The sequence below is a fragment of the Otolemur garnettii genome, unplaced genomic scaffold, assembly GCF_000181295.1.
Source record: "Otolemur garnettii isolate 467f Iridium unplaced genomic scaffold, OtoGar3 scaffold00010, whole genome shotgun sequence".
Classification (NCBI taxonomy): Eukaryota; Metazoa; Chordata; class Mammalia; order Primates; family Galagidae; genus Otolemur; species Otolemur garnettii.
The window spans coordinates 33156473-33182270 of NW_003852405.1; the positions used below are offsets into that span (position 1 = coordinate 33156473).

The 25798-nt window shown below is 37.7% G+C and overlaps 1 protein-coding gene across 1 annotated transcript in view; it reads left to right on the forward strand.

Annotated features, from left to right (window-relative positions):
* Positions 1–25798, forward strand: part of NEGR1 (neuronal growth regulator 1) — an 811656-nt gene that overhangs the window by 454579 nt on the left and 331279 nt on the right. Inside the window, exon 3 of the mRNA XM_003784223.3 lies at positions 18651–18776. Coding sequence (XP_003784271.1) covers positions 18651–18776 — 126 coding nt within the window. The remainder of the gene's footprint in view (positions 1–18650; positions 18777–25798) is intronic.

The window sequence follows — 25798 nt, forward strand, 5'->3', positions numbered from 1 at the left end:
CTTTATATATTCAGAAACTTTTGTCAGTTAATATTCACCGTGAATACATGTGTTACAACTCTGTGGCTTTGCTTAAATTTGTTAATGATGTCTCAGAGATACACAATATACTAGTGTTTAAATTTAAGGCAGTTACATGGATCAATCTTTTTATTGTGGTTGGTGTTTTATGTTTTCCTCCTTTCTAACTTCCATATCATATGTAATTCTGTTTTTAAAATGTTTAAAAAATGTTTCTAATATTTGGTCTCCTAACCCATGTACAAATTATTTCTGTGTGTGATGTGAGGTTGGAGTCCACTTTAATCTTTACTTTTATAAGGGGAGCCACTAGTTTAGCACACCGATTGAACCTTTCTCCCCGACCTGTAATACTTCCCTGTCACACCCAAACACAAACACGCATGTCTGCTGAGTGTTCTTTGCTTCCCAGGTGTGCCAGTTTTATCCTAGTCTGTATTTTTCTCCCTGAGTTTTATAATTTCACCTTGAGAATAAGATGGAATCAGTTCCTCTCTTTATTTCTTTCTTTTTCAAGGCTGATCCTGCCTACCCTTGGTCCTTTACTCTTCAGTATTAATGTTAGTTTAATTTTACTGAATTCTACGAGTAAAATGAGATTTTTATTGTAATTGGATCACATTTATAGATCTATTTCAGGGAGGGTTAGTATCTTTTCTGTAATCTAGCTGAACTCTCATGAATTTCGATAGTATATAACTTCTCTTGAATATTCTGCAGGCATTATATCTATGAGCAATTACTTGTTTGCACCTTTATTTCTAATAATTATATTAGATACTTCTAATTTATTTTTAAATCTTGTTGAACTGGCCAGGAACTCCCATACAATGCAAAACTAAAGCGGTAACAGCAGATGCCTTTATCTTGCTTCAGTTTTAACAAAATATGTTAAAATAATTTAACAAAAATTAACAGTGCTCATTATCTTTAATTGTGAAGTATTAGTTAAATTATTTTAGTCACATGAAAGAAACTTTTTCCCCCACATTTGCAAGTTTTTAGTTACAAGTAGTAGTATTCTTGCTTTCTTTTTTCTTTTTCTTCTCTCTCTCTCTTTTTTTTTTTTTTTTTTTTTTGTGACAGTGTCTCACTATGTCTATGTCATCCTGGGTAGAGTGTTCACAGCAACCTCAAACTTTTGGGCTTAAGCAATTCTCTTGCCTCAGCCTCCCAAGTAGCTGGGACTACAGGCTCCTTCACATCGATGGCTTTTTTTTGTTGTTTGTTTGTTTGTTTGTGCTTGTCATTGTTATTTGGCAGGCCCAGGCTGGATTTGAACCTGCCAGCTCCCATGTATGTGGCTGGCACCCTACTGCTGCTTGACAGGTGCTGAGCCAATAGTATTCTTCCTTATAGAATGCTTTCTCTACATCTATTGATAAGATCCTTTATCCTTCAGTCTGTTTCCATGGAATACCAAATCAACAAATTGTTCAATAATCTCCTCATTCCTGGTGTAAGGAATCTTATGTTAGGCTAATTTTTATATACACTGCGGGATTCATTTGATGGATTCAATATAATAATTCAAAACTCCCTGTGTGCATAGGTGAAATTGATTTTCTTGTGTATTTCTTGTCTGCATTTAATATCACATTATATCTGGTCCATGAAATGAATTGGTAATATGTACCTTACTTTTAGGAATAGATTGATAAAATAACAATTATGTCTCCATATTTAGTTCTTTAAATCTTCTTTTGAGAAGATTATGTAACATAGGAATTAGTTCTTTAAATACTAGTAGGTTTCTTCTGTAAATCTGTGTGAGCCTATTATTTATTTCTTGCTGATGAAACATCCAAGTCACTTGTTCCCTGTAGGCGGCCTACGTCCACTGTCTCTTCTGCTTTACATTTTTGCCATCTTCAGTATGTGATTTCCAATTTCCCAGGCCACAGACATCAAGCTGTAGAAAATAGCATGGAGGATCACCCATGGGAGGTTTCTGTGGGCCAAGCCTGGAAGTGGCACATGTCTCTGCTGCTCAGATTCCGCTGTTTAAAACTCCATCATGAGGAACTGCAAGGAATTCTGGGAAACAGAAGCCAGTTGGGTGCCAAGTAGAGGAAGTGAGCTTGGTGATCAATTAGCAGCCTTGCCACACACAGAGAGAAAACAGAGTACATTTCTCTACTACAAAAGTTTATTATTCTGTCCTCCTGTAAATTTTGTTTAATCCCCTTTCAAAAACACCATGCAGTAGCAAGCACACAGCTCAGTTCCTTGAGGTACCATTTGAGCATTGCAGCTCCCAGCCTGATGCAAACAGTTTGATATTACAGTGCTAGCACGGTTCTGCTGACTCCCTACCAAAAGCACAATGTTATATACATAATAAATCTCATCAGCTGGTAACTCTGCTGTCATTTGGTACATGTTTTCTTCAATAAAATAACTGACTGGCAAAAATCAGCCATAGTCACTGCTGTGTTTGCAATATGTTTCAAAGGCAGGCGGTCATCCCATCTCTAGAGATTAAAAACAATTTGGAGATAAACAGAAAAAAAGAGAAACCAGGGCAGAAAGTGTGTGGGTTTAGGTGTTTGGTGAAGCAGGATAAGAAGGGCTCTTATGTTACTCATCAACTGAGAAACACATTCCCATCTGTTTATACGAACGTATCAATCCGAGTGCATACACTGTGACTGCAGTAACTCACACAAACGCACAAGAATTGCTTAGGTAGTAACACTGATGTGATACTCATATCACAAAGGCTAATATAAACTGACCAGTGGAGTTTCAAACAGCAGAAAATAGTCTCCTTTTCACCCTATAAACATATTAGCCAAATGTTCTTTCCATTCCAAGAATTAAACAACGACTTATTTGAGCCTATGGAGTTTTAAGTCCTCAGAGGGAGCACATTTATTAACTATTTACAATATGTTTGTTTCTGTTTTTTTTTTAATCAATGCTTTGACTCAAAGTTCCCACAATTTATTCCCATCCTACCATTTTATTTATTTATTTTTCTTTTTTATTGAATGGTAACTATGTACATTAATGGACTTCTGGGGTACAGTGTGGTGTTTTCATACACAATCCGAAACACTTCCATCAAACTGGTTAACATAGCCTTCATGTCATTTTCTTGTTATTGTGTTAAAATGTTTATATTCTACTCTCAGAAAGATTCACTTGTACCCTTGTAAGATAAACCACAGAAGTGATCCCTCCAATCCCCCTCCCTCTGAAGAACACTTAGAGAACTAAAAATAGACCTGCCGTTTGACCCTGCAATTCCTTTATTAGGTATATTCCCAAACGACCAAAAATCACATTACAACAAAGATATTTGTATCATAATGTTTATTGCAACCCAATTCATAATTGCTAGGTCATGGAAGAAGCCCAAGTGCCCATCGATCCACGAATGGATCAACAAACTGTGGTATATGTACACCCTACCATTTTAACCTTGCTTCTAACCAAGTTCCTTTACAGGCAAACTGCCTGATCTCCAGACATAGCCTAAATGTTTACATGACAGCATTTCCACGTACTGACCCATCTCACAATTCCACCATTCATTCTCCCAAGTTCAGCTTACTCTATTATCCAAAGCCAAGGTCAAATTTCATCTCCTTCATTGAATCTTTTCTGATTCTGCTCTCCACTTTCCATTGCTCTATTCCTAGGTAAATCTAATAATTCTCTCACCTGAAATTCTATAATCCTTTTCTTTGAACTTTTCTTATGACCGCTTTGATGTCCACTTTTTAGTTACTGCTGTCCCAATCTCCTCTCCTGACTAGGCTCTAGACATTTTGAGTGCACGGCTGTGCTTTTGATCCCCTTTTATATTCTCCATCCCTAATGAGCCATAGTTGAGACTCTAGGGTATTCCATTATTATGAAGTTTTTATTTATTGTAGTGACTATAACGGAAAGTGTGACTTCTGGTGCAGTCTATCAGTAAACGTGGCTCCAAGAGATTTATCCAAGTGATTTCAAATTGAGGAAAGGAAACAACCAAATATAGATTCTCATGGAACTCATCTAATAATCTGCCTTCATACTGACACGAATCTACCTCCTTGTGGCTAGATGAGCAGCTTGTCCACAAGTCTCCATTTTATTACTTCAACTGTCTTTAACAATTGTCAAATAGCTCTTGAAATCTATAAGCACTGAATAAGCTCACAGAATTTTCCTTATCTGCAAGTTTATTAGCCTACCCAAAAGATAAATTGGGTCATTTTGACATAGCGAATCCTAGCTGTTCATTTCTCTTAACCGTCAAACCAATAATTTAGATAAAGTTTTTACTCTTCCATCCTTTTCTCATAATAGTGGCTACGCTATGGAAAAAATGATAAGTAGTTATAATAGGTGCAGACAAAAATACAGAATAAAAGCTGACATGTATTGGGTAATTTATTAGGGTTTTGGATTATTTTTGGAGAATTGATCAAGTGATGAGACTGGAAAATTGAAAGTAGGAAAATTCAGCAGGTTAGAGAGATAAGAACACATTAAGTTCTTAAAAATAGAATATGCTAGTACCTAGAAATCCAGATTAAAATGCTTGCTACTTTTCCACAGGGATGTGAAAATGTCATATGCCTAGTGCCCTGGAGAAGCAGAAGCAGATCAGTCTTTCCCATTTACTATGCTCAGGAGTAGTTCCTCACTACGTCTTTCTATTCAAAACGGAAAATGATGGGGCATTTCTTGTCCTTGGAATATATTACTTAATTTGAGGTAGATTGTCTTTTTCATAAAGGTATTAAAGAGTAAGTCCCCCCAAAAGAGCTTTTAAAACTGCTAAATATGTGCTCACGAAACACTTAGTGAGCGCTCACAGAGTACTAAGCATGGGCAACATAAAATAGTTTCTGCCTTCGTCAGATTCTCCAGAAATACCTGGAAAAAGAAGAAATTTATCGAAGGCTTGAAATTAAATGAAGGAAGTAAGTTTAGGTGTGCCCAGACGAGTCGTCCAATCCACTGTTGCAGCCATAGGGATGAATTTGTGGTCTGAAATGGGACCTGCTCTCCCACAGCTGGGCGCCTTCACACAGCAGTAACTGCTGGGAACAGCTTCTCTAGAAGCCCCAGTGTATCCTTCCAAAAAGTCTTTCTCTCTCCACCGCCAGCCTTTCATCTTCCCTGGGACTGGGTGAATTTCCTTTACCATATGCATAATGTCTTATGTGTACGTCTCTCATATAACTTGATTTAATTATATTTTTAATCTATTTCAGTCTTTGTTCCCTTCCATAATACATAAGCAAAACAGCAACTACATTTTATTGAATTTTCAATCACTAGCACCTATCACAAGCCCTGATGCCTAAAAATGATAAATAAAAATTTTCTAAGCAACTTAATCATCTGTAAGGGAGAGACCTTTTGAGGAGAATCAGACTCTCTCCTTTATTACCGGATTTCCTATAAACAAAGGCATATAATGTTGTAAGACACATATACAAACAGACCTATTCAGTGTAACATGTCTCTAACTATGTAACTAATGCACGTTTAGGTATATATTTACATATGTGCAAAGATATAATTTCATATATACATACACATATAAAATCCATTAGTTATATATTTTCTTTATTTTACTCAAGATGCAAAATATGAGTCAGTAAATTTCAGCTTTTTTTTTTACATGGGTCCTCTACATTATTTCATCATAATTATTACCTAAGAATAATTTCCCTACTAATGAAAATACTCATTAGAATAGAGTAGACAGCAAGGAGGTAACTTTGAGTCCAGTTGATGAAAATCAAGACATTGATGAGATAAATGTATATTTAAGGACAAGCAAATTAGGAATATTTTAACTGTTTTGAATTTTTGTGAATTATATTTAAATAGAAGCCTCATAAGCTAGCTAGCCCTAGTATAAAATAATTTTGTCAAGGTTGCCTTTTTGTACCAGTCAATAATTTAAAATGAAATTTTTTGCTCATGTGAACTATCTTCTATCTTAGCAATAGGCAGAGTATTTCAATAATTTATATAATTTTGAATATACTATAGTTAATGACATAAAAGCAATTTCTTTGCTATTGAATTATAAGAGAATACACTTGGGCCATTGTGACTAATGATCTACAGGCTGCCATCATGGTAAATTATCCTTTAATCCAATTTCAGAAGAATGCGTGCATGTAACCAGGGGCCTGTTTTATCCCCTGGCACATATCTGCATGCTAACCTTTGGTCTTAATGCTGGAAAAAAAAAAAAAAAAAAAAAACACAAGGAAAACACCCTCTTTGAGAAGAGTAAATAAAGAAACATGACCGTTAAAAAAGCATACATGATAATTACTTTTCAGAAGTAGAGTATTAATATGAATCATAAAATTATCTTTCAAGTTTCTGAGTTAAAACTTGTTCCCCGAATATTTTCTAAGGCAAGACTCTAGGGACTCTGGAAATCTAATCATGGACAGTCCAAACAGGTGAACAACAGTGCGTTAGGGTGATAATGTGCAACTTCTATAAAACAACAAATGGTGGGATACCAAAAAGGGTTTCTTGAGTCTGCAAAGCAAGGGCAGCTGGAAGCCTTTCCAAGCTGTGAGGCAGAAAGGCGAAGGCTGTGAATTCCCAGCCGGACCTGTGGCACGCAGGGCTGGCAGCATATGGTGAAATTTGTACCCACATAAATCTGAAGCCACTCTTTATTTCCATAGACCATGTGAATTTTTATATCATAAAATCTTCCCAATATGTGATGATAAAGTGTCTCCAGTAAAAGCCAGTTTTTTCCAAATTCCCATAAAGGTATCATTTGGATTGGTGCCAGGGTAAGTCCACAGATATTTCAATGAAGTTGTATGGTACAGAATCATTTAACAATTCAGGTCTAAGGAAGATTTCCATTTTCTACATGGAAATTATGAGTGGCGTCTGCTCTCTGTAACTGGTGCCGTCCGCCTGGCCCTGCCGTCGCCACAGTGGACACGTCCAGATTTGTCCTGACTGGCGTTGCCCACATATGTCACTTACCCACAACTTTGAGGTATTTTAGTTTTTAATGTAAGTCAATAGAAATATGACCCTCAGAGGAAATGTTATCGTTTATTCCTAGTGTCTCTTTTTTGTTCCGTTGTCTATTTTGATGCCAAAACCACATTGTCTATGTTGTAGCTTTATGATGAGCAGTAAACTCAGGTAGTGTAAGTCTTCCAACTTTCATTCTTCTTTATAAAAATGCCAAAACGTGGTGGCTTTCAGCAACTATGATTACTTGTTTTACTCACAAGTTTGGAATATAATCCACTTGAAAAGGGCATTTGGAGCCTCCTGGGGATGACGAAAGGAGCTGGACCCTGAAAGGGCTGGAGGGCTGTGCGGACTCTCTCTGACCCTGTGTCTGAGACTCTCCCTTGGTGTCCACACGTGTCATTTCCACATGTTCTCTCCAGCAACATGGCCCCAAGGTGGCCACCAATTATAATGGCTTGGGTCTCCTGAGTGTATGTTCTCAGAAAGCAGGGCAGGGGACATACGTTATTTTTTTTTCAAGCAGTATAACATTTTCATAACATACCTCCTTCCAAATTCTATTGTGGGAAGCAGCCAGGAGCCTACTCAATATTTACTGTGATGCAGGGGCCAGGAGAGACAGTATCCTTAGTGGAGGACTGGTAAAGAACCTGTGGCCATGTTACACAACTGCCCCGCAAGCCACCTGCCATTAAAGCAGGTGGGTGGATGGAAAGGAGTTGAAGGCTGGCCATAGAGAATTTTCCCCAGGATAAACCTCTCCCCTGCCAACAAAAAATTATTAAGCCTCTACTACATTATTGGGAGTAAATGTTCAACAGATACTAATGTTTCTGTAGGCATCCTCTTGTTAAACACGTTTCTAATAAGAAAGACAGAGAGCCAAGATCGCCTATTCTGAATTCCTAATCAACCACTTCTAGTTCATTTTCTAGAGCATGTATGTTGAGAAGGGAATATCATTTATTTTTAGCCAAGGCTTCAGCACCAATTTCCCAGTGACTTTGTTGGATCATAGGGAACTCTCTAGAATCTAAGTAGAAATGTGTGAACACAAATACTGAAGTGAAATATATCAAACTACTAATTGTGATTCTCACTAAATAGTGCCATTACATTAAATTAAATCACATGAAATTGCCAATATCTATTCATTTAGCCAAAGGGTAATTTTAGATGTTTCAATCTAAAACATGATTTTATTTTTCTTCTTTATTCTTTATATATTTTTCAGTAGGTGTATATTATCATCGTGATTAGAAAAATAAATGTTATTTACAAAGAACAAAGAAACCAGTGTACTTCAAAGAAGATGTAATTTTTCTAATGGTGCTAAAATGACATATCTTCTCTGAAAATACAAAAAACATGACAGAAGCTTTTAGATATAAAAAAAAAAACCTGATAAAACACATTATTTTTAGGACCCCCAAGCCTAACAAGGAACACACATATTGAACCTGAGCGGGCTTACCTCATGAAATCAAGAGCCAGGTGTTAGGGTACAACTCTGTGACTCCAGGGGTAGACATTGAACTCTCTGGTGCTTTTAAGACCCTAAAGCAAGCTTTAAGAAATGGGAAATGTTTGCAAAGAAGGCAGCTGGGTTCTAGTTTGACACAGCTGGGCTCTTTCCTCTGGTTTATGTGGAAGATAGTTCACTGCCAAGGATGAGGCAAGAGAAGTTCACTCTGGCCATTCCGGAGGGTATCCGTGGCACACTTCCAGTGCAGCAGTGGCGATGGCCCCCTCGTTTATGGGAATAGCGATGCCCCTGAAGGAAGGTGCTTACTTTCTTTAACATAAATTCCTGGAAGGGGACTCACTGGCTCAATGGGTTCAAAATTTTTAAAGTTCTTAAAAGATATTGCCAAATTGTTTCCAGGAAAAAGCTCATTATTGATTCCTAATAAAATATTACCATCATTGAAGGTTTTAAAGATATGCAGGTGGTTCCTTAGGGTGGTCCTTCATGAGCCATGGACACCAGGACAGGAGCGTGCTCTAAGGGGGCTCAGCTGCAGTGTTCTTCCATGGATTGTGTGACCCTCTTCTGCTAAGGAGGAGGGTGAATTATGCAAACATTGTAGATTCCCCGGGATAAATAACACTGCTCTAAGTGTGCTCCAGCCTTCCTGCTGCGGCTGCTGCTGCTGTAGCCTGAAGGGTTAGCTGCTATTATAGTGCTGATTTTAAGCTGTATTTTATATCTTTGCACCATTCAAGTAAGTGAAGCTGAAGTTAGCCGGAGGTGTAGCACGGACGTGAACCCTGGTACAGGAACACTCACGTGTAGGGGCCGGCTATCAATCCTCCTGCCAACATGAGGCAAAAATAACAATGTTGATAGTCCAAAATATTGAAATTCTTGTATAACAATGCTCTATTTTTGCCTTCAGAAGGTTTATACAGCAAGTGAGAAATCTACCCTCAACCAAAAATTTAAAAACCATTACATAAATGTTAAGCTACCGAAATCTATCCTTTCTAAACCAGTAGCCTTTAAAAAATTATTTTATCATCCTCAGTTTTCACACATACTAAGCCTTGTGTTTGTAAGTTTAATTTTTCACCAAAAATCTACATAGCAAATGATTATGCTTTTTATTCAATGAGAAAATCTGTCTAAAATGTAGGGATTACTTGTTTCCTCTCATTTACTGATGCGTGATCCACCTGTGAGGGAGTCTAAAGAAGGTAGAGAGAAAGGGAAGGGAGAGGACAGTTACTTCTACGTTAATTTTTCCAGAACTCTGTATCTTGTGAAGTTTATCCCCCATGCAAGCCTGCTGCCTTCTCTCCATTGCTGGTTGCCATGTTATGGGGAACCAGTCTTGAGTTTTTTCAAGGGAAAGCCACACAATGGAAAAATATTGCCTATGGCCTCTTTCTGTTTCTAGTAAGATGTTCTGTCTACACCAACCACGTTGCTCTCAGTAACTTTGAAAATAGATGCAAGCCGTTAGGGGACCTCTCCTCTGGGGATAGCTGCGTACTGATAATGAGGAGGCCTTGGACTGCAGACAGCTGCTCTCGGGATCTGAAGGACGGCCTCTCTGATTAGAGTTTAGATTTTAAATACAGGAAGACAGCTTTAGGGAGGCGTCTTTTGGGGGTACTGTAAGTCAGTGTTTCCATAATGTAGATTGGGGAACTCCCTACTACCTGTTGGTTTGGGATGTCCTAATTTAGCCTCCCTTCCATTCAAGTGTCATGAGAACTCATCGGATTATCCCTAATGACTCACTGTGACAAGAAACTACCATTTTAAACTCTCAGATTCTGTTCAGGTTCCATCTGTTTCAAAAAGCTTTATCCCACATCAGCAGCCCTTCCAAGCCTGACTCTACAGGGAATACTTCGATTTATAACTCTTTGTTCCCAAAATAGCACACGGAGACACTACGTTGTGATTAGAAGTGTTAAGTCTTTCCAGGTCTTTGTATGGACTCCTTAGGATTAGTCACTCTGGTAAAGTTGGTGCCTTTAAATATGTGTTGGGTGGATGGATGGAAGGATTCAACTCGGTCACGCCTGCTTTGTCCCATTTTATACCTGACCCCCTCAAGGACACACTGGATTGAGTAAAACATGTGCACTGGGTTTTCTAAAGGAAGAAAAGCACTAAGGTGGCATCATGATTTGAAGTTTGAACCAATGTCTTAAAGATATATTTTTTTCAAACATATTCCTTGGCTCCCAATTTGTCCTGATATGTTTAATTGGCAGGTAATGCACAAATATGGTAAATTTGCCTTTACAACTCGTGCTTGGGTATCTTTTTCCTCTTTCCACTATCTCTGAGTGAAAAGATGAAGGAGAACCCATAGAAATCTCTGAAATGTCATAAACTGTAGCAGGTGATAGTCTATCAGCTGCATAAAACAGGGTGGAGGGTTAGATGTAGACAGTGACACCATGGAGCACCCAGGGCCACGTCAGGAAAAACAAAACAGCATAAAGCCTGAACAGTGCACTCTCCCAGGTTGGGGACAGCACCTTTTCCAGGAGTTGTGTTACATAGCACAGTTCTGCTGTCACTTTCTGAGGGCTGGCCAGGACTGAAATGGGACGTGCCAGCCCAGTGAAAGGGAGACTGTCCTTTTGATACTGCCAGCCATTGCCAGAGGTGGGAGTGTGAAAAAGCATATTCTCTTAAGATTCATAGTTATATCTAGCCTGTTGACTCAGGCAGTTTGGATAAGATGCAGAAATAGATTTTGTCCAAATGAACCTAGAATCCAACTCTGTGGAAAGGAAGGAAGGGAAAGAGGGAGGGAGGGAGGGAGAAAGAGAGGTGGGGAGGGAGGGAGGGAAGGAAGGGGAAGGGAGAAAGAAAGAGTAGAAACCACATGCACATACGATTAGAGGCAAATCCTTAGACTCTAAAATTACATCCCTTTGTAGTAACAAAATACTCTGACACACATAAGACCCCTAAAATGTAACAGCCCATTCTGTTGAAAATAAATTTGTATAATTATTATCCAATTATTTCTCTGGGTTTTCACGGCAGAAACTGTAGAAGGAAATGGAATAGGAAAATGCTTTGCTTTTACATGGTGGGAAGTGAATACTGAATCCCTAGATTCAGAGAATCCGTGGAGAAAGTCACACAGCACTCTCGGAACTCTAACTACACTCCCGGTACAGCCTCAGAATTTATATGACTTCATCTTTGCAATGATTTCATGGGAATCTTCACCGGCAGGTTCAGGAAGTATTAGCTCAGCACATGAAAGAAAATTCAGCGAATGTTTATCAACTACCCCGTGTGTGTCAGGCTCCTTCCTGGTGCCAGGGACATGCGGTCGAGGAAAGTGAACATCTTCATCTTCGGCTTCTACGTATGTTCTAGGAAGGGAAGAAACAAAAAGCAAGGAAATAAACGACACTGACAAATCACAGAGAAAGAAGAAGAAAGGAAGAGTGGAAATGGGCAGCAGGTTAAGGGAACAAAGATTGTTTCAACAAGATGCACACTCCCCGAGTGCCTTGTGGCTGCTATCACACGACAGCACACACTAGGTGGCTCATAAACAGTGAAAGTTTATTTCTCACATTTCTGAAGACTGGCAAGTCCAGGGCAAAGGCCTCTCAGAGGTAGCGCCTGTCACTGAATCTTTACCCGGCTGGGCACGGGGGTTAGATTCCTTTCTCGGGTCTTAGACAAAGGGTAGGAAACCTGCTCATGATCTCATCACTTCCCAAATGTCCCTCTTCTTAATAGTTTCACATTGGTGGGGTTAGAATTTGGAGGGGCGCAAATGAAAAAATTAGCTTTCATACCATAACACATACTCAGAAAAATCTGTGTTGCTTTCAGATGGGAAAGGCAGGTCCAGCGGGATGTCAGAGATGGTGTGGCCCTCATTTTTATTTCTCGGTTTCCCAGTGAACCGTAACCTATGTGCAGAGCAGAGGTAGTGGTGGTTGTGTGCATAATTCAACAGACACATTAACCCTTTAAAGGGTTTTGGTAATGAATGCACCTACAACTTCAGAGAACAAATGGGAGGCTATTGGAAGACTGGCTTATAAAACACTGCTTTGAATTTACACTGAATCTGAAGGAGCAGGTGGATTTTGCACCCAGAATTCCATGATTATAATTATTGATGTTTTCAATAATCTGTGAGTTTTGAGGGCCAGATTAAATAAACACTCCAGGGCGGCGCCTGTGGCTCAAAGGAGTAGGGTGCTGGCCCCATATGCCAGAGGTGGCACGTTCAAACCCAGCCCTGGCCAAAAAAATAAATAAATAAATAAATAAACACTCCATCCACACTGTAGCTCCTCCTGCCTAAAGGAAGCCTCCCAATGGCTTCGCCTGTGATGAGGTCGGTCACGGACTGTCCCATCTTAAGAAGTGGATGGGGCATTGAATTGACATTGTCCATGAGACAATGCAACTGAGCAGAGCCAAACAGTCTGCATCTTGTCTTTGCAGTTAAAATAACCTGTAAGTGCATCCTTCAAGGGTTTTAATATCACTTGTAACCCAACCTCATGTGCCATGCAATTTAGTAGAGGTGTAGATTAGTTATTATTTCTAAAATCATCTGCATAGACTTTTCATGAAATAAAACACCTTGCGTTGGCCTGATTCCTGTGTTGGTACAGATTACTTCTCCTTACACTGTCTTTTCAAATTGCTAATGGTTTTGTCCCACATGACTTGAATTCTTAGAAGAAAGTAAAGTTAAATCTTTAAAGACTGTTCATTAAATGAAATGAAAATGATCTTTTATTTCTATGGGTCAAAAATATGTACACATTAAAAGAAAAAAAAAAACAGCCACTCACAAACTCAATTGCTCATCATCATGCCCTGTGGACAGCAGGTGGCTCAGATGGGGGTGGGAGGGCAGGTAAGATTGCCTAAATTTTTGGTGGAAGTAAAGCTAACAAGAGGTTTAAATTATCTTTAGAGAATCTAAATCTATAGATACATCAAAATATGTATTATCTCCTCATTATTAAATCACTGAATAGGAAAAGACTGGGTGCTAATTAGTAGTTGAATTTTAGACCACTGAACAATTAAAAACAAGCGGATTATGAATTTTGAGGGTCTAGAAGTGTTTCCTGTAAATGGTTATGGGGGTTAGAAAAAACATTTCACCTACAACAACTTTCAAAGGCACTTTCAATATCTGTTGCTTAGGAAGATCTCTGATTTTGGTCTCTCTATCTTGTGATACTCAACAATTATTTATGAACTATATGAACTAAGTTGTAAATTCTTGTATGTCCCAATTACTGTTTCACTAAGAAAGAGATGTTCTGTGATTCAGCATGAAATCTAGAACTTCGACCTTTTGCTTTTTTTTTATTGATGAAGTCGTGGTGATGTGACAGTGATGATCGTATAATAATAATTGTAGTAATTAATAATAATAACTATTTTCTGTAACTTAGACCAGTTTACCTTCATGAGTACTTAAAATGCACAAAAATCCAAAATGCTTTTTAAAATACAGGGTTATTTAATGTCCTAAAACCTGTTGAATTGATTATGAACATTTACTTTTCTCCATCTAAATTATTTTTCACTACTTAAAAAAAGATCTGAGGGAGTTTGAAAGCAGGTATGGAGGAAACGAGCAGCATCTAGAATAGTGTCCAACTTTCCTCACTTTTCTGTTCCTCTGCAAGTGCTTAGAATATTGGACAGACCATAAGACGTGATAAACATTCAGAAAGTTTCAGAATCCTTCCCATCTGTGTGTGTGAATCATTTGTTCTCAAACCGTGACCCAGAAACAGTACCAGAACCAATCTTCTTCAGACACCCAAGACATTCCTGTTCTCCTCTGCTTTGGCACCAGGGGAGAGCTATCTCTTCTCTCTCCCGTCTCCCCTCACCCTGATGCTCCCTGGGCCCATCTCGGACCCATCCTCAGTGCTGTGCAGACCTTATTCTGGTGACAGAGCTGACAATTATAAACATTATCCAATTGAACAATCGTCTATACCTCCATTTCTGTTGCCCTATATTGAGGTGATTAATAGCTGTTCTCTCTCTATATATATTTTTTTCTTTTCTTTTCTTTTTTTTTTTTTTTGGAGACAGAGTCTCACTCAGTCACCCTGGGTAAAGTGCCGTGGCATCATAGCTCACAGAAACCTCAAACTCTTGGGCTCAAGTGATTCTCTTGCCTCAGCATCCCAAGTAGCTGGAATGACAGATGCCCACCACAATGCCCATTTTAGAGGCGGGGTCTCACTCCTGCTTACTCTGGTCTCAAACTCCTGAGCTCAAGTGTTCTGCCTGCCTTGGCCCCCCAGAGTGCTGGGATTATAAGCGTGAGCCCATGTCCAGCCCACTTGTTCTGTATTTTAAATGGCACCGTGCTGAATAACTTTGTGCATAAACTGTCCTATATGATTAACTTTAAAAGAAGTCAACACAAATCTCCACAAATTGGAACCCAGACAATGTACCTAGTGGACAACTGTTACTTAGGTGAAATGGGAAAGGGAACTGTGGAAGGTGTTTGTCATAGATGCCAATCTGCTTCTGTCTTTTTAAGTTTCTTGAGGGCAAGAGTTATGCTTTAAATTTTTTGTATTTCCTTTGGATCCAGAATTATTCTTTCCATAATTCTCAGTAAAAGTTGTAATTCTTGCACTGAATATGCAATAGATCAGACTAATCAACAAGACATCACCTGGTTTTGCCCCCACAAGCCTCAGTGCATGTGAAGGATTCCATCGGCCCTCTCTGCACATGGCCCTCTCTGCACACAGCCCCTACTGCCAGCAGGCAATGTGTCCTGGGGAGAGGAGCCTTGCCAGAGGGATTTTCTGTTGCTAACATCCTCTTTCCTGATGATTATTCCTGTAGCATTTCCTGAATTATACGGTCCTGGGAGGTGATTGCAATCACTGAGAAGGACGTGTCACACCTGGAATTCAGCACTCTTCCGCCACCACACAATTTACCCACAGTCAAATATCAAATCTAGTTTACTGCTAACCTTAGTCGTTTCGCGTGTAGTAAGATACTAGTGCTGAGTATTAGTTTGCCGTAAAGTTTAGCCCTTTCAACATATATAGATATATAAAGAAGCAACCAATCTATTTTATAATCAGGTAGAATTAACAACATAATTCACTTTAAGAGGATATAATGCATGTTCTTATGGCTCTCCCTCATTTCTCTGAAAGATAAACACTGCTCTTCAACTTTGAATCAGTTATATGTTTGTAATATGTAAACAAAGTAGCCGGATTAGTCCTATCGTCTATATGAATGAGAATAGTATTAATACTATATAACACTTTTCCTTGTTTAAAAATAGAAGGCGTTGGCATGCATGGACATGTGTGTGTGTGTGTGTGTGTGTGTACTTGTGTATCTATGCATGTCTGCATGCAGGTGTAAATAGATGAATACACTCATCAACGTAACTGTGGGACTATGTCCCAATAAACCTATGGTGATTTGAAGATATGGTAAGCATTGCTGAGGCTAGACTGTCTTAAACATGCTCAGAACACTTAAATTTGCCTGCAGTTGGGCAAAATCACCTAACACAAAGCCTAGTTTATAATGAAGTGTTGACTATCTCGTGTAATCTGTTGACTACTGGACAGAAGATGAAAGATGGAATGGCTATGTCGCTACTCGGTACCCAGTTTCTGCTGAATAGAAATCCATTTTGCACCATCATAAAGTCAAACATTCATATAAAAGACCTAATAATTTGACTTCACCTTAGGTATTGGCCTGTGCCACAAATCCTTACTGCTCTTGAGTCTGACAGTTTTAGGAGTGAATACGATGTGAGCACACTCACATTTAGAAAGGGCATTGCATTAGAAACCAGGCAGATCCATCTACTCTAAAAGCAACTGCAAGGTCAACCACTTGAAATGAGATCCCAGAGGTTCTCAGTGGGTAATTCGTGACGTTTCATGAGTTTATCAAGATGAAGAAGCCAAATAAGGGAATTGTGAGCTGACCAAACACCTGTGGGCTGAACACCTGTTTCATTAAATGGGCCCCCTTGAAGGTAAAACTTGACTTCAACTTTTGAGGAACTAAGATGACCTGGATGGACAGTGGAAAGAATCACAACATGTGAGATGCCTTGAATAAAAAAGGATTCACTTTAAACAATTTTGACAATTTCATAATTTAAATAATCCTTTATACTGTTAAAAAATTCATAAGTCATATGTCATTAGTCAGGAACCATCATTAATTGATGTATGTCTATCTACATATATATGTGTGTGTGTGTGTGTGTGTGTATCTATCTCCTCATGTGTTTCATACTCCCCTATATAAAATGTATACACCTACATTCAAACATCACACATATATATATATATATATATTTTTTTTTTTAGTGTTGTAAGTTCATACTCTCCTAGTCACCAGTAAGTCCTGTAAATTGATCTCCCCTTTCTTTCTAAAGAAGAAACTAATCTAGTTCATGATATTTTTAATTCAGCCTGAGAAGAGTCTTCTATTTGGGATGGTTTTGATATTTTTTATTGTTTGCCTGAAAAGGACTCACTGAGGAGTTTATGGTAATGTGTTTTAAACGCCAATTAAACTACGCCATTTAGAAGCAGTTATGATGGTGTATAACTTACAAACAATGCTTCTCCTCAATCATATCAACAATTACACATAATCAAATACATTACATTTGTAATCATATAATCCTCGATTTTCTTGTAGAAGAGTTTTGATTCCATAAAAATATCAAAAACAATATTCAAAGTATGGGTAATTTAATTTATTGTCACAACAGATTTTAATTACTGGCATCTAAAGTAACCGTGCAAATATATCTCTTGCATAAAGAAATCCCGAATAATGGGACAATTAAAAGAATTCCAGTTTAAAAAAAAATTATAATAATTACCAAGGTAGTTTCTATTCATTTAGATTTGATCGAGAGCTTTAACATACAATAATTTTTATGAAGAAAATAAAAATTTATTTATGGCACACATCACTCATGCACACTACCAAAGAGACAAATTTCCAAGAACAGTCCTAAGGCACAGAAAACATACAAAGCTAAAATTAATTCGAACACCACATATTGTTTTATGGCATCTGACAATAATAGCCCATGCTGATCTCAGGTGCTGTTCTAGGCCTTGAATGTTTATAGATTTATTTAATCCCTACAGCAGGTATGCGGGATTTGTCCTGTTACTGCCTCTAGGTTTCAGATGAAGATGCTGAGGCCGAGAGAGATTAAGTCGCTTGCCCCAGATAGCTCAGGTAGCCAGTGGAGAACCCAGAATTCATACTGACACTGTGTGAGGATTAAATAAGACCATTTGATTTCCCAGAGAACATGGAAATTTAATCTTGGAAGTTAGTTTAGGGATTTTTCTCTCCAACATTTCCCAAAGTGTATCCCTTGATCAAATTCTGAAATACAAGCTTCTACATCAAAGAAAACACAATATAATATTTCTTCCTTTGCTCTCATGGCTACAGTGTTAGTGGGGTATAACAAAAGTTTGGAAAAGTCCTGAAGTGTAGACATCTGTTTCAAACGGCATTTTCCAGATAAGAAACCTTTACTGGACTCACCTTTCTCAGAACATAAATTCTGAGAAAGTCCAGCCCTCCCATCTGGCAGGTGGAAAATCCAGGCTGAAAACGCCTTTGTGACCCCGAGGTCTCACCTATCCATCCTGTACACATTTCATCTCACTCAGCTTTTAAATCAGCTTGTAGGTGTAACAGTTCTGCTATTCTAAATTTCTTCCAGGTTTCTGTTTTATATAAACATTTCAACAGGAAAACTTTCATTAAAATGACGCTGCCGGACACCAGAGAGAAATTGATGAAGTTCTAGTTGACTCAATACAAGTGACTCACAGGAAATATTTCATTTAAGAAACGTTCAACGTTGTTCTTATTAAATATTCCATTTATCCTCAAGTATTTAACATCTGAAAATTATAGACAAATAAAACCAACCAATTTAACATTCTCCTCCTAGAATGTCTTGAGGTTCTAGAGAATCCGTCTTTCAGGCAATGCCCAGAGGCCATAGAGTATTTCCTCACCATACTTTTACATTTCATGATATCACGGAGTTAATAATATGGTTTGACACAGTTTTATGTTCGTTCTTCTCACCACATGTATTTTACCATTTCAGTTCCTCCGAAGATATACGACATCTCAAGCGATATGACCATCAATGAGGGCACCAATGTCACGCTCACCTGTCTGGCCACTGGGAAGCCAGAGCCATCTATTTCCTGGAGACACATCTCCCCATCAGGTAACCAGGAACGCGCCAGTGTCATGTGTGCTGTCCATTTCTTTCCCGTAGCCCTTCTTGTTCATTCCTTGAGTCAACTTATTTAATCTTTTAGTATTTTTTTCATGAGGTAGGCAAGATGCATATTTTTATACTTACTTTTCAAACCTAAAGGCGTTGTAGTCCACAAAAGGGAAGTGAAAGCTTTGTGTCCAAGCCCAGGGTAGAACGTGTGTCACCTGCTTCCTAGTCAAGGCGTTTTGTTTTTTTTTTAACTTTTGCATACTGAATAATCACAGATCAATAGATAAAAAGCTCACATGGAAATATCCATGGAAGAAATATCTTCTTGTGAATGGGTGGGGGACTCATTCAGTCAGCATTCCCATGGTAATCCGTCAGCGTGAACCGCTGAAGTCATCAAGGAAGGATGAGCTTAATCAGATTGTGAGATGTCTGGGTGTGATTTCAAAGTGCAGTGCAGAATTAAAGATTTTGGAGTTAGAATGAAAATTGAATTGATCAGGGATCTAAACAGCCATGAGGTTAAATAACTTACATGAGACCATTCAGCTAGGTGAAATCAAGGGTGTGACAGGTTTACGGCCACACCCTTTACTAGTTCCTAGCATTTTCTTACAGTTTACATCCCCAGACAGGTGGCACTCTGGATGACTAGGACCCCCCCACATTTCAGATAAATAAAATTTGACTTTATTTGTTTCATATTTTAGGTTCACTGAAATTGCTTTTAATGAAATCAGAAAGACACGCTTTATGTATGTATAGGAAAAGCACAACTGGATCACCGAATCTATCTGCCAAATATTTTCTTTAGCACCACTTATCCTTAAGCATCTTTAAATTTCCTCATTGCTGTAGTCATATTACTATTAATACAAGAGAAAATCAATTTTAACGGCAATACGCACTTATATAATATTCATTACGGCTCCTGCAATATTTCTGAAGTATGACTGTGCTCTTGACTGCCAACTCTACACTCTTCTAGAGCTGGTTAAAAAAAAAAAAATCATAAAATTGGTTTGTCAGCACTGAATTCGTTGCGGGACTCCCTGTGTTGTAAAAGGGAAACCAACTCCAGTCTGGCCGTTAGACACACGTACTCCTAACACGGCCTTCTTATTCCTGGGATCAGCCAGTCCTTCTGCAAGTCTCTCATCCCCAGTTACCCTCAGCTAGTTCCTTTACTAACCAAAACTTGCATGATAATAATCCCTGGCTATTGTGAAACTCCGATAAGATGGCAGGCATAAATGTGTTTTAAAAGGGTAACTTGATATGCAAATGTACAGCTGATTCACAATCATCCTTTCAGGAATTTAAATCTGATCTGGTGATATAATTTTTGTAAGAATGAAATACATAATCTCCATCTTCATATAATTTAAGATTAATATTTTAGATTTGACTCTTCCACTTTGCAGTTCTTATCATTATGCATATTCTTTTTTAAGTGCTCAGATACACGTTCATTTAATTAAATAGTGGAAAGGTTGGTTAGTGAAGTTATTAGAATAATAATAATGGATAACATCATGAAGCTGAAAGAGGACAGATTGGGTTTATAGGTTAAACTGTGAATAGATTTATCTCTCTGATCCTGCCATGCTGAACAAATAATTAAAATTAATATAAACATTAACTATATCCAACAAATAGCTAGACTTTGGCAATATTTTTAAGAATGCTTCCCATAATTTCCAATTATAATTCCTTTAATGATCTGTATTCAAATGCACAGCACCAGAAAGGAAAAGGGAGAAATGACAGGATTGTGGAGGTCCCGTCCCAGGCACCGTGTTATTATAATTCCATGTGTTTTTTTAAAACTTATATCTGAAAGAAAAATTTGTGAACTTTATCGACTTGCTTATATTTTACCTAGGAAAATCAAAATTTGGCACGCTCTCCTTTCTTCTTCTGTTGTATCGTGAAAGAAAACGTGTTTCGAAACAGCTTTTATTACATAATTAATTTTTAGTATTAAAAGCAGATATCAACATGCTCCATGTCTGGCCTAGATATCCTTTGGCTCATAAGCATCCACAGCAGGCTGCGTGTTTCAAACTCTGTTTTGTCTAATTTCCGTATGTCTAATGCTTTTATGGGATATTCCAAATTATCCATTTGAATTAAGTCTATTTATTTCAAGGTGTGGACTGAATTTAAGTTTCTTTTCTGCTATTATGTTCTAGATTCTATTTTTCCCCATTTGTCAAATCCTTATTTCCTTAAACATTTTACCCTACGTCTCTCATCCTTCCTTTGTATTAACTCTGTCGTGCCCACATTCAAGTGGACTAAAGTCTCTCTTTTCTTAAATCAAGGGCTTGGTACTGCTCACCGTTGTGTATAGACAGGTACTTAGCACTTGTACAGGAGGCCTCAGATAAGTGGTCAGAAGTCAGGGATAGAACCAGAAAGCCATGGTTTCTAGAAAACCAAAAGAGAAAAACATTTCCAGAAACAGTGAACAGTGAATAATTCCAGGCAATTTGATGGTTAGTGTGGCAATGGGACAGAAATGGGACAGAAACCAAATGAAAGGTTAGAGTAAATGAAGAACTTAGATATGAAAGTGTCACTATGCACCCTGTTAAGTAATGTGGAAATTCGGTTTCTCTCTTTTAAACATGTTGATTCTTCTACTAGGAATGTCCTTTGCCCCTTTATCCAATTGGCAAACTCCTATTCATCCATCGAGTTTAGAGTATAAATGTCTAAACACAACAATTAAATAAGTGAGGTGAACGCTACATTAACCAGTTTTGGGTAAACATTCCAAATTGTATATAAAATCAGCACATTGTACCCCATAAATGCAGTAATGTACACAGTTATGATCTAATAAAAAAAACAAGTTTTCATAAAACCATTCCTAAGCATCCCAGGAAAAATCGGGGGTGCCTTCTCCCAAAGATACGTAGCACTTCACATCACCACTTGTGTGCAGTTAAGTCTCTGAGTTGTAGGTATTGGTTTTATTTTTCTATGGTCTCATGGGACAGGGGATTCCTTGTGTCCAGAGATAGTCTGTTCATCCTCAGACCCCAGGAACAAGCACAGAATAGGAATTCCATAAGTATTGTTGGACCGACCAATGTTCCTCTCCATTCTTACGTGGCTTCCGGAAGTAGAGTTTAAAATTAAAAAGACATAATCAGGGAGTGGCATAAGCTCATATTCCTTCCTGAAGTTTCCCTTCTACACTGTTCCAAATGTAAACACACACACCCTTAAAGAGACACCTCCCCTGTAGTTTCATCATAGCCTCAAAGTGTCTATACCCCATTAACGTAAAGAGCAGCTCACACCAATCAATTTTAGCAAACATAGCTCAGCTAAAATTTATCCATTACCTTTTATGCTATAGTCATTGAAGGAATTACTTGCACAAACTTATTTAAGTCTCAAAACTAAACTCATTATCCAGATGAATATGGTACTCGGAGTGTTTAAAATAATTTGGCCCAAATGAATATGACTTTTCTTCACTTTTTACTTTTAAATAAGACTCACTGGAAGTTGCTGAGTTGGTGCAGAGACTCCATGTACTCTCCATCCAGTCTCTCTCCATGGCTACGTCACGGATAACTCTAGTTTGATATCAAACTAGGAAATGGTCATTAGGGCAATGCATGTGTGTAGTTTCATGCGTTTTATTTCATGATTTGGCCACAAAACAAGATGTGTTGTCACTTTCGTCACATCCACCCACCTGCCAACCCTTACCCCTGACAACCCCTAATTTGTTTTCCAATTCCATGATTTTGTGATTCTGGAATGCCATACAAATGGGATCATACAGTCTGTGACCTTGGGAACTGGCCTTGTATCCTCAGAATGATGCCCTAGAGCTCTGTCTCAGTTGTAGCAGGTTACTAATACTACATTCCTTTTTATTGCTGAGTAGTATCTGGTGATTTGAATGTATCACTTCTTTTTTTAACCGTTAATCCATTATAGAATATTTTGAGATTTTTCCTACCATTTTTGGTTATAAAAATAAAATTAGTAGAAACAATAGCTTCTTTTTCCATCTTTAAACTTTCCCTGCACATATATTGTAATATTTTAAGTGAGTCTTTTGCAGATAGCATGTAATTGATACAATGTGTTAAATCCACTCTGCCAACCTCTGTGTTTTTAGACCATGTACATTTTACTTAATTACTAATTTGTTAATGCGTAAGCCTCATGTTTTATTTATTTTGTTGTTTTCTGTCTGTTTCTTCTAATTTTTGTTTCTCTGGGTTTTTTTCTGCCTTCCTCTGGGTGACATGAGCATGTTCTAAGGTTCTAAACCATCAGGAGTGTCTTTGAGTAGGTTTCTTTGCACAGAACTTTTGGTAATTGCTTTGGGTATTACTTTACCAACATGACTTATCATAGTCTAAAGATGTCCAGCTTTTCCCAGAACCCGTAAGGTAGCAAAACCTCATCTTCCTTGACAATTTTTCACTCTGCCCAATTTAAAATACATTTATTTTAACTATAAGGAAGAAAAGTTTTCTAATGAGAAAGTGTTACAGTTTTGGTTTCAACTGTCCAGCAAATTTAGACAACTCAAAAGAAGGAATGTGTTTACCTATATTTTTACTTTTATCATTTTTATTTCTTCCTGACTTTCTAGGATTTATTCTTTTATGTTACTTCTATTTATTAAAAGGAATTCCACATCCATTCTTGTCTGTCAGGTCAACTGAAGACATTCTCTTAATTTTCCACATCTGAGAATGTTCTCATTGTCCCTTTCCTCCTGAAGGTTGTCCTTGCTTGGCATAGAATATTGAGTAGTATAAAAGCTGTCAGCCATTATTTGACATTCAGGTGCTCTTCAAAGGGCCATAAGGCAATATTTGGAAATCATGTGGATTACAGTGTAAAACCTTGAAAAATAAAATTACTACTATTCCTGGTTTTCATTAGTATTGCTACAGGTTTATTACAGGTATGAGTTACATAACATAAACTGTCTATCAGGAATATAACAGATTTTTCAAACTAGGAGATATTAAAAACTTTGAAATAGTTCCAGTGAGAACTATTTCAGAATAAACGCAGTAAACACAGCAAAGTATTAGACCATCAGCCAGCTAAGCCTTGTGGGTCAAACCGTCTTGCTTTTTTTTTTTGGTATATAAAGGTTTTCTTTCTTTATTTTTATTTTTCTTCCTTTCTTTTTTTCTGATTGGAGCTGCACCAGGCTCGTTCCTTTGCTTATTTTCTATGGCTGCTTTTGCTTCACAACATTGGACTTGAATAGTTGCAACCAAGACCACATAGCCAGCCAAGCCGACGCTATTTACTCTCTTGTCCTTTAAAAAATGTTTGCTGACTCCTGCACCAGATGTTTTAAAACAGGTTTAAGTTTTAAATTTTGTTTCCTAGCTGAAAGACCTATAGGTTTGGCACATTGAATCTTTCATAATTATATTAAATACAGTCTTAAGACAGAAAATGTTAATTGCTAACTATAAAGCAAGTAGGAGACTATAAAACATGAAAATCATTAGCTGGAAACTATGTACACTGCTGGAATCTATTGTTTAAGGTAATTCTACAATTAGTTCAAGGCATCGCAGGTGCAAAGAGAAGGTGCTGGTGAGTCCACCGTCCTCCCTCTCTGCTGCAGGAAGGTCTTCACAGAAGTGCTGAGTCCTGGACCAGCGCTGAGGGGGCAGGAAGCAGCTGCGCAGTGGTGCTCAATGCAAGTTGTCACCCTGTTGCCCAAATATTTCAATTCTTTAAGAATCTTAATCTTTTCTCAGGTTTGCAATACCGACACTGCACTTTGATGTTAGGAAGAAAAGAATTCAGTAAAACTGGTGAAATGCTGATGACATCTCACCCATCCCAGATCTTCAGATTACAAAGCTATAGTTCTCTTTCCATTGCAGAGTTGCCCTCTGTGTGAAGCTTTTGTGAATTTCCATAAAGCCTTTACAGAATGGATAATTAAAAATGAATGAATCTACATAACGATGGCAAGTTAAGCTTTTTGCCATAAGATTGCACAACAACAATTTATATATGTGGTTACAATTTTCCCTTTATTCTGAAAGTTTTCTTTTTAATTGTAACTTTCATTTGTCTGTTTTCAAAGTACCCTCTACTTCTTTCTGGGCAGTGCTAGTCTATGTCAATTTTATTCAGAGCCATTAATACCTGCTAGTGAATATTGAGAGCAAGAACATTTTTTAGTGTTTTAAGTTATGTATAATGCCAAATAATGGGCCTGATGATAAGACGAATCATTATAAAAATAATTAACTATTCTGAAAGGAATTTGCTTACCCTTAGAAGAAAAAAATAGGAATTCACCAAACATTTCATAAAGGATATTTTCTTGGTCTTATGGAATTTCTGAGGATTTTCTCTCTAAGGATTTTCTGAGACAGCTAGGCATTAAAAAAAAAAGACACTGTACATCATATATATATTCCTTTAGTGGAATGAATTTTGGGAGGAGATAGTGATTAACCTTAAGCTATTTACCTTTGGGAGCATTAGATTTTTCTAGAGTATTTTCCTTCAGTGATTTCAAAATCATGTTACAGGTATAGGTAAAGTTATTACATAAATGGTTATGTCTAAACAAGTTGGGAGCTTGTTTAAAGGTTCTCGACTTAGATGATATTTGTTATCGGAAGACACCTGTGAAAATGTTACGGAGTCAGTACTCAGGAAATGTCTCCCGGAGTAAGAAAACTACCTCATGAAACGGTGAGAGACAAATTGTGCCAGCCTGACAGAACAGGTAAAAAGCAACATTTATTGCACATAAACTTTGCATGCAAACTTCTCCCGAGACATTGTGACTTAAAAACTAGATTTATTGCGTATTTTTTTGTATGTAACTAAAGCTCTATTTTAGTGTAAGCTTCAGAAATCTTCAAGAATATATTGTATAAATTTTTAAATTAATAACACGCCATACTAAAGTCTTAAAAACGTGTCCTCAAATTATACAGGATTATGGAATTAACTCTTTGAGTTTTCTTTTTTTTTTTTTTTTT